This window comes from Chelmon rostratus, chromosome 3, assembly GCF_017976325.1.
Source record: "Chelmon rostratus isolate fCheRos1 chromosome 3, fCheRos1.pri, whole genome shotgun sequence".
In the NCBI taxonomy this organism is placed as follows: domain Eukaryota; kingdom Metazoa; phylum Chordata; class Actinopteri; order Chaetodontiformes; family Chaetodontidae; genus Chelmon; species Chelmon rostratus.
In genome coordinates this window covers 30728787-30739347 of record NC_055660.1, presented here as the reverse complement: position 1 = coordinate 30739347, position 10561 = coordinate 30728787, and the positions used below count along the sequence as shown (strand labels likewise).

The 10561-nt window shown below is 37.0% G+C and overlaps 1 protein-coding gene across 1 annotated transcript; it reads right to left on the bottom strand.

Annotated features, from left to right (window-relative positions):
- Positions 1-170: 170 nt before the first annotated feature.
- Positions 171-9401, bottom strand: zgc:165520 (uncharacterized protein LOC571872 homolog). Its single transcript, XM_041966823.1, has 10 exons — positions 9176-9401; positions 8419-8493; positions 8189-8288; positions 7980-8054; positions 7638-7708; positions 6556-6664; positions 5476-5549; positions 4382-4516; positions 2783-2893; positions 171-2336 (listed from the first exon to the last, which is right to left on the bottom strand). Exons 1-10 carry the CDS (start codon positions 9203-9205, stop codon positions 2259-2261), a joined length of 858 nt encoding a protein of 285 aa, XP_041822757.1. The 5' UTR covers positions 9206-9401; the 3' UTR covers positions 171-2258.
- Between the last annotated feature and the right edge of the window lie 1160 nt (positions 9402-10561).

Below are 10561 nucleotides of genomic sequence, written 5' to 3'. Positions count from 1 at the left end.
CGGCGAGCGAGAGGAACATGCCAAAACTGTGACGCGCACTACGAATGAAACAAAATAGAAATAATCACATATAAGCAAATTAAATATTAGTTAATTTTATTTTTGTCAACAGGGGACAAAACTACACAATAAAATTAATTCTCTTCAACATAACTACAAAATGACCTAATCTAAGCAGGACAGGAAGGAAACACAGAATCACGCTACGTCTCATCGTGTCACACTAATAATAAAGATGAAAAGAATGGCGAGTGCGGATTGCCGAAATGAGAAAATTCAGAGCCACAATTGTATTTATTTTTAGGGAAAATGAATGAACTAATAACATGTTAATTTAAAAGAATTAACTAATAAGGTTATTACGATTTTTTTAAATCTACATTTAGATTTCTGGAAACCTGGCCATGAAAGTGGGGTTGTCCATCTGTCATGTGGCCCAGGTTTTCCTCATCCAAGTCAAAAAACACGCAAAGGGAACAACTCGGTTTGGAAATGTTACGTGCCTAGAAGTCACGTTATCTTGTTGCTGGGACACACATTTTATCCATTCAATTAAGACGTTGTAGTAGGATAAGTAGTGGTTGCTCGATTCCTGAATAAAAGAGTCTGGTATCAATTTGTTATTTTTTCAGTTTCCAATGGTATTGGATGAGTATGAAAAAAACGCCACTGCTTGTATTACTTCCAAAATAACCCTCAGTGACCAAGTTTAGTGTCAGGGAGGATAAAATTGCAAAAGACAAAATCCAAATATGGATTAAGAGTAGGCTGACACGAGAGAGAATGGACTGCAGTGCAGTGTTAGTCCACACCTGCAATGTGTATTTCTGAATCTTGAGCAAAATGATAAGATGCAAAGGTCATAGACCAACTAGATGGCATAAAACAAGAACAGTCTCTTTTAAAATACAGTTGTGGTCCTTTAAAAAAAAAGAAGGGGGGGAACACACATACACATATCAAAATGAAAGCACTCTTTACAATAAATACACAAACAACAAAGACCTGAAGCAGTAAAACACCCCCAAGGCAGTGTCAGTGTAATCAAATAAAGCAGGGCTGCATTTACTTCCATTTCAACACCTTCAGAATTTACTTCTATTCGTGGGTCATACAGCATCTATTATGAATGATCTTTTTATCAGTTCAACATTAAAACTTTTTTAAAAATGAAAGTGACTTTCTTCCTTCATGAAGTAATTTGAATAACAGCCCATTATGGAATCATAGCAGGTGCTTATCCACAACATGATTGTATCATTTGATGCAGTCGATAGCATACTGTAATTATTGGCACAGTAGTATGATTTCTACATCAAAACACAAATAACAGACAAATGTACAAAAGAATAAAAGCAGCTGTCTCTATACTTAGGACACTGACTTGATAGATATGCATCATGATGATGGGCAGTGTGGTAATCATCCGTTGGAGCTAAGTAAGTTAAGTATTTGAATAATTTGAGATAGTAGTTCATGGGGCAATAAAAATCTTTTAAAAGTCACTTAAGACATTCTTTCAGGGACACTGAGATACATAGGGGGGTCAACAAATGAAGAAATCAATCATATGTAAAAAAATCTAAAATCAAAACTCCTGAAAAGCCTTACACATTAACACCATTATTAGCTAACAAGTACTGCACCTATTACCATGCAACAGTGTTCAGCCTGAGGTCAGAGCCAAAGAAGAAAGACAGATTTCCAAAAATGGGACTTCTTGGACAAATTATAGAAAGGACTGCTTATTGTGTATGAGACATGTTCTTCAATAACAGAACAGCTCTACAATACATCTTTAATTTTTTGAGTCTATCATGTTCAGGTTATTGTTAGAACTATTGGCTTTCCTTGAGTTATGAAGCTGTCCATGAAATCTGATCTAAGTCGGTATGAGTCAGCTTAATTAAAATCTAAGTGCTTTGGAGTCATATTAAAATCTCTTCTAAGAACTTTCAGGACAGGAGGGTGGATATTGTTCAAAGCTACATTTGGATTTAATTTTAATTATCCAGACACTGCATTGAAACTGAATGGAAACAGATCATCCTGAGAAGGTAAAGAAATTTATCAGAACATATTCAGAAATAACTGAGAATGAATACAAATATTTGCAGCCTTTATTTCTACTTTCAGTTAGTTGAAATGACAATAAACCAAGCAAAGGCTCTATTTTGGGACCATCAGACAGCAGTTCTGCTCTCTCTCATATCCTTTACTATGTGGATTCAGCTGGTGGCTAGCATCATTCAGGATTTCTATTTAATGAAGCTGTAGACAAATGAACCAAGGACGATGGCCAAAATCACACAGCAGCAGAAGATCATCATTTGTTTCTGGGGAACAGGAGAACATAGTGTTATGTTACCTCCCCCCACAACTTTGGAGTTAACACACAAGATCATAGAAAACTAAGTACAATTCAATTTGAATCAAGACCAAGTTGAGGAGGGGGTCAAGACCAAGGCAAACTGGTTCAAGAGCAGGGGCCACATGTGTAAATGATGCTTCAGAATACAATAGGTATACAGATGTCATAGGTGAATGCAACTTCTGGCTTGATTGTGACTTTGTGTTTGTGGGGGTCATTGTTGTGTTTGGATGAATGAAAGACAACTAACTCCAGTGCATTATTCAGTGACTGCAGCTATGTTAGGTATAAAAAGAGCTATCAGCGGAAACAGACTACAGAAAATGCTGTAAGTTATGGGACTGATATGACTTCATAAATGTTTTAAAATGTTGTTACATCCATGTTACTACTGAAACAGTCTCAACTTACCCTGCGCGCCTCCTGCTGGAATTTGGCTGCCTTTTTAGTGTCAGCTACTGCCCTCTCCACAAAGCCCACTGACTGGTCCATGTTGCTCTCAATTCTGTCTATCATACCACCCTAGAGGAGAGTAGGACAAGATGAAATAATATGAGAAAAGACAACACAGAAAGACAGACAGGCAACAAGTGGCACACATACATTTTTAACATTGACTTATTAAGTTCAGCAACAAGGAAGTGCTCGAACTCCTTTGTTTTCCCTCTTACTTGCTGCAATTTCCCAGCTTGGGATGAATAAAGTCTATCTATCTATCTATCTATCTATCTATCTATCTATCTATCTATCTATCTATCTATCTATCTATCTATCTATCTATCTATCTATCTATCTATCTATTACTTGAACTCCCTGTCTTCACAGGAAGTGGGAATGTGTCATGTTGTGTGGATAGACATACTCTTATTGTGACCTCTTTACCTGCATTTTTTAACACCTGAGCAGTTTTACAATCCAATGTATAGAGTGAAGGACTCACAGAGTTGGAAGAAAATGAGAGACTTTCTTCTCCAGCAAACAGAGAAGCATCCACTGATTATTAGATCAGTTCTTTTGCAAAGCTCTGGGATTGGCTGCTCATCTTACTGTTTCTAACAGTCATGGCGGCTGGTCAGAATGTGTTGGTGTTTGTGTTTTATTATGTGTAGTAATACAATATGATATCATTACAAAAGTTGTGGCCATTCAAAATGTGTGTTAGTACAATATTTCTTTGTCCACAACACAGAGTCATGGTGGAGACTCATTTGGTTAGTTACATTATTACACAGTCCAGTTTCCCATTAAATGGGCTTATTATTGTGTAACAAGCTGGGTATTCAAATAATATTATCAATACAGAATATTAATAACCCTTGGATGAGAAGTTTTGTTTTAATTCATGCTTCTAATATAATAAATCTAGATTTTAGATAAAAAATTAAACATCAGCTTGTTTAGTGATTGTGAAGAATGTACTGTTAACAACGTGTCTATTAATAAATGTTAATAATGTGCATCATTGTCATGATAAGTTGGTACAAAAGGTCTTGAAATGTTTCACCACAGAGACATCAAGCTGTTGCTACAACACACACTAAACTTTGTTGTAGTTAGCATTGTTCCAAAGATGGTCTTTTTAATTTGGCAGGGAAAATGAGAGATATATAAGCTTTATATTTTTCCTCAAAACATCAAACACCACAACTTTCATTACACTACCGTATGAAGTCAAGGACAAACAATGTTTCATTTGATTTCCTAAATTTTCAGTAAGAATAGTACTTTATCAAATTCTTTAACAAATTCAATTTCACGAAAATTGGGAGATTTTAAGGTTTTACTTGAAGAAAAACATATCCATCTCTTCATCTCAAATTTGGAAAGCCTGTATGCTGCAATACTGCTGTAAAACAATGTTCCGAATGTGTATTATGCTAATACAGACCTATTAATAATGCACAGTTCTATTATGTTGAAATGTTGGTTCAAATGAGATTTTTCCTACTTCTGCAGTTTCAAAACTGTACATTTTAAAATCCATTGTGTGTCATTGTTGTTTGTGTGTACCTGATTCTCAACCAGCATGGCAATATCGACAAACATGTCATGGAGCTCTTTGATGCTGCTTTCCAGCCTCATAATGTCTTTGTGACGAGCTTCAATCTCATTCAGTGCCTGCTGGTTGATCTTAGAGTCCATAATCTGGGGAGGGACAAGATGTGTGGTGTGTAGAAGGACACAAACAAAGAGAGACAAAATGGGGTCAGTGGAAGATGAGTACAAGATCAGAAGAGAATAAGTTTAACCCTGATTCCAAACAAAACAGAAATGAAAACAGAACATAATGATTAGCAAATGAACTGAGACTGTGCCAGAGAGCTGCTGATTCAACTGCATATTAAGAGCCATATGCACACAATATGTATACTGAGCACTTTGCATTATTCATTCCAACACAAGACCACAAATTACCAGAGTAGAATCTACCTGTGTGACTGTAGGTGGGTTTCCATCCACCTGTTTTTATGCAATATTTTCAATTTGCATAAATTTTTCAATCTGCATGGAAATGCAGACATTGGAAAAAATCTTGAAATATCACAAAAACGTTTTTATGCTTGGCTGCAAAATCTAAAAGCAGCAGTGCAATGGAAACAAACGTATATATATATACGAATAAATATATACATACATAAACATACACGAAGCATGTGACTTTAATATCCACTGAAACTTCTGCTGTACTGAACAGGAGAAAAATGTTGACATATGAAAACATCGGCAACTGTAACCTTCTTCACAACAAAAAAATGTTGTAAAAACTGTAGGAAATTTCCATTGCAATTCTGAACAACAAGGGTAATGTCGTCAAATGTCTTGTCAGTCCAAAAGCCATACATTCTGTCATACATACTCAGTTTACTGTCATGTAAGACAAGGAAAAGAAAAAAAACATTTGAGAAGCTGGAATTGTTAAATTATTGTATTTTTCCATGAAAATGACATAAATAATTGTTTTTTAAAATAGTTGTCCATCTTTTTCTGTTGACCGGCTAATTGATTAATTGACTTATAATTTCAGCTCTGGTTTTGTTATTGTCAGTGTGTTAACCCTCTGTGCATGTATGTACATACACAGATGCACACACTGTCAGTCTTACTCCAGCAGTGAAGACAGCTGAGTTGCCTCCCTCCAGCATCTCTTCCAGCTCCTCGTCAGTCGTTGCTTTCCCCGCTGTGATCAACAGAGAGAACAGTTACACAGGTGTTTCCAATAAATGTCTGTTAACATCTGAGAGGCCTTTTTAAATACAGAGGGTAGTGACAGACTGACAGACAAAGAATGACATATCAAAGCAACTGCCAATGCCCTGACTTGTGAAAAGCAGAAACACTTTATAGTGAAGCATGACATGTTAAGTGACAGTCAAGCCAACATGCCAGCATGTTTAAAGGGAATTCAACACCCCTGCTCCTGACTGAAGCTGAAAATGTTGCTGAGTATGCACACCACATGCACAGGGATGACACATATTTCTGCCATATCTGACCTCATGCTTCAGTGTGTTTTGTGACATCTCACAGTCATGAACAGATGAGAAAATCTCAGGAGCTGTCACTTTTGCAAGCAAAATAAAAGGTCATTGCTGTAATCACACTCTGTGATAATATCCCAGCCTATCCTTTCAATAGAATGTGAAAGGTGATCAGTACATGCAAATTGCTGCCAGTAGTACATTAAGTGGCCCTTATGAGATCTGGTTATAATAGACATATCTCATTGGTGGTGTTACAAAACTTCAGCCTCACTTTAGTCTTTCGATGATTCATCAAAGAATGTTTCTCCCTTGAAAAGTCACATTTAAACCTGACTGATGTCAGAATTGGCTTCACCATACATGCAACTATGTATTATGACATGTTAAAAGTGGTTAAGAATTTAACCATGACCTTTGTGGCTGTCATTGTCATGTTAAAAGCAAACTACAAGCTGGAATGGTGATAAGAGGCATATATTAATAGGTATCATAAACCACGTTACATCATCACATAATGCCATTATGCTTGACAACTTCAGGAAAGAGAGAAATTTGTTCATGTAATGTGAAAAATGATTGATGAACAGCTCCTAATGCCATGCCCACAACGATTCAAGTATCAAATCAACACCAAAAATGTGATGTGTCTACATCAAGACTTATCCTCCGTTTGTCTGGTTTTAATAATCAATTGTAACTCACTGATTTCCAGCTGTCGGGCAATCCGTCCTTTGCTCTTATCTCTGAAGTCAACTTGAGCCTCGTTGTATTTTGTCATCACCTCCACAAACTTTTTGGCCAGGATAGCATGCTGGGGAAAATGAAAATGTAGATACCCTTTCAATCATATTATTTTTACTATTATGATTTTCAAACTTTATCTAAACAGGAAAGTTTCACTGAGAGGAAGCCTCAATTGCTGGGACATCCTGATTCTCACAGTTACAAACATTCACACCTGAAAGCTTCACTGGAGCTGCTTTTTTTATTGACTTTAAAATACGAGTAAATGTTTAATGGCAATCACATAAAAGATATCCATGATGTAGACTGGAGTTTCCTGTGAATGTCATTCAAAAATCAATGAAACTACCATAATCGAAAAATCTAAATTCCGAGTTTAGCTTTAGTTTTCACATGGAATTTTTTTCTTGCACTGATGTGTGTGACAACAGTCTGACTCTTAAGAGTCATTTCAAATTCCTTAAATACTTCATAAACTCATTTTTAGTTTCTTAATGTTTACACACAACAACAGAGAATATTTAACACAGCTGTTAAGAGCTTCATGAAGTCAGCTGTCCAGAGCAGAGGAAAATGTAGTCTAATACACTGTCAGAGTTTCTGGTTTGCTCTATTAAATATGATACATGGTACATTTAACAGGTGCAGACTATATATGAGAAAGTACACATTTCATTCACAATGCAGAGCCAGTTTCACAATAAATCAGCAGTTTTCTCCTCTGTGGTTTCCCTTCTGTTCTTCCTTGGTCTGTTTAGATCTGTCTATATATTCTTATTGTTTGTTTCAGGTTATTCTGAAGATGGATTAAAAACCTTGTTTATTCACAAAAGGCACCAGAGATCACAGTAAAAGAAAAAAGTAGTTTGCCAATTTTTGCTCCCAGTGTTATTCAGCCTTCCACAAGTGGGTAGAAGGCAGAGGACTTCCAGTTCCTCAGGAAACATGTGAATGTGTTCAGCTTTGAGCTCCAGTTCTGGATGTGGTAGAATGTGGGTCAAGTAAACTTCATTCAGAGTTGTTTTTTATCATTGTCTGACCTGTGATTTGCGTATCCTGAGGTCAGCTGAGGCTCTCTCATCTGTGTTTGACTCAAGATGGCGTTCAATACCTGATGCACACACACACACACACACAAAGGACATGGAACAACCAATACTATGATTCTGTTTGAAAGAGACTGTGATTTACACACCTAAAACACAAACATATTTTCCCACTTAGTGAAATGTCCTTTGTGGGACTACTCATAGATTTGATAATTCTTGACAACTTTATACCCACTTTATCCTGTTGTTGTTGGCAACAATTTTCTACCAAATGTAAAAAATAAACAAACAAAAAGTGAGCCTGAAAAGAAAGTTAAAAGAACAAATACTGACTCTTAAGTTTGTTTCTTGCATTGTTGGCCGACTTCTTGATATCATTGGTGAGGGCTTCAACATCATCTTGTGTTTCTGAAAGAGAGAGTGGGAGCAGATTATGACAGCAAGAAGCAACAGAAAGTGATCAGAAATACTGATTGTGTGTGTGTGTTTGTGTGTGTGTGTGTGTGTGTGTGTGTGTGTGTGTGTGTGTCTGAGGCACTTACTCTGGTCCGATGTAGGGGCTGACAAGATGGTGGAGTAGAGTTTTTTGATTTCTATGACACTCTCATCAATCTTGTCAATGCTGGTACGGATATCTTCAATCTGAAAGACACAAAAGCGTGTGTGCGCACACAAACACACACACAAACACATACAGACACAGATCAGTTAAGTGAGGATTTTGTTTCTTTTAGAAATGTCAGGAATATACAGACAGACCCAAATATAATACCTGTGCAAAAAAGTCATCCATAAAAGCCTCATTCTCCATGGGGACCTCAATGTCATCTCCTCCAGCATCACTCTTCTGTTAAACACACAAACAAATTAAAAAGGGGGCCAATGTTGAACTTGAGGATGAAATGAAAAAGCCTTTACCTCAAAAACACACACTCAAAAAATGATGATTATGGAGCATCAAGAAACATTTAATTTATTTTAAGAGAAAGGGCCCTGGTGCAATAGTCTGCGTCCAAGTTCAGAACATTACGTAGCTCTGGGATAAGGTAAGACATGGTCACCTCTTCATTATGATTTCCTGTTTTCTCTCCGAATTTCTCTGTTATTTCAGAGAGAGCTGCACATCTCCACAGAGCTCTGTATGCGCGCGTGCCACTGTCAAAATCACACCAATGCGTACCACGCACGCGCTCCTGCTACAACTAAACAGTGAATTAATCTTATTTAACTACGTAGTTTGAAAAAAAATACGGACGGCGTAGGCTTGAGGACCATACTGTTTTAAAATGCAGGCTGTAGGCCACTGTCTGTGTCAAATATACTCCTTCAGATATTTAAAATATTCGGCTCGAGTCTTTAATATTTAATTTTATATTCGTTATATTTTTTGTTTAGTGATATTTACGGCATAAATGTAGACTTTAACAGCAATTCGTCTCTATGTGTATGGGTACAGGCCTTTATTTTGGCCTGTGCTAGCAACAGGTGCTCCATAAGGTAATTATGACAAATAACAAAAATCTGCCTACCTCCTTCAGCTGCGCCAGTCGGTCCTTCATCTTGAGAAGTTCTAGATAGATATTTAGATATTTAGATATATAGAAAAGACAGCCTCGGTCTCAGACAATCGTCCCTCTAGTTTACGTTACAACAGATACTAAAATAGCCTCCAAATTAGCCCAGTGGAAATGATTAGCATCGTTCCTTCAATTAATCCAGGAGAATTGATCGGAAGTGAGCTGTCAGAGCCAGACACCGAGCTGCAGACATAAAGGTGAGTTAGAATAAGGAATAAACGATAACAATACATGAATGAAGAATCTTCGATGTTTGGACGCTGCTCTCTGAGACAATATTTGTGGTCAACCTAACATGAGGTCCCATTAAGCCTCTATCCTCTAAGAACGGATTAGGAGAGTTGTTTCCAGGACGATAAACCTTCCCCCCTCCTCATCCCTCTCACGTCCAGTGTAAAACCCAGGACGGAGTCTTTAGGTTTTAATCTGTGAAATGCTAATAGAAACTAACAATGAGTAACCCAAAATATGATGTTATCACTTAGCCTACTGTGTTTATACTTGTATAAAGCTATTTAAATGGGAATTTCATTCTAAAACAAATAACAGATGTGTTATTTATATGCAGAGTAACAGTATTTCGATCAAGAGAATGAAGTAAAGATAATTATTTATTATGACAAATGATTAAGATGACTAAGTCTTATCAGAAAGTCTTTGCCGCTTAGACTCTACAGAAAGATCTGTAATGGAAAGGAGTCTGCCCTGAGAGGCAGCGAGATAAATCCCCTCACGAAGTCCAGACACTGGTAGTGGTGGTAGCTGATGGTTGTGGAGACTGATGAGGCTGATGAAATGATGAAGCTGATGAACCTGCCAATACTGGTTAGTGATCGGGGAGTGGAGGGGTGCACACAACAGCAGCATCAACAAACTAAGGCAGAGAGAGAGAATCATATTTTAAAAGACAGCAGAAAGATGATAGGCTTATAATGCAGGTGTGTTGCTGTGCTATTGGATAGATATGACCAACCAGTGAGAACAGTTAATATCTCAATTGACATCCCCAGACAATGACAGCAAAGACATTATGAGTGATGTAAGAGGACTGAATGCAGGATGGTATGAGACATAAACTCCAAGCCTAAGCATGTAAATGATATATTATAATTGAATTGAAAGCTTCATATCCAGCATGCTAGAAAATTGTTTAGCAAGAGGGGAAAAGCAGGCAAATCTTGACATATGAAAAGATGCAGTCAGCAAATATTTAGCCTATATATTCAATTAAACTGTCATTTATGGTGGAATGGTTACCATGTGCCTTTCATCTTTTCTTACGGAGACTTTAGGACTCTAACCAGGTGAATGTAGTTGAAACTCAATATTGTTTAATCT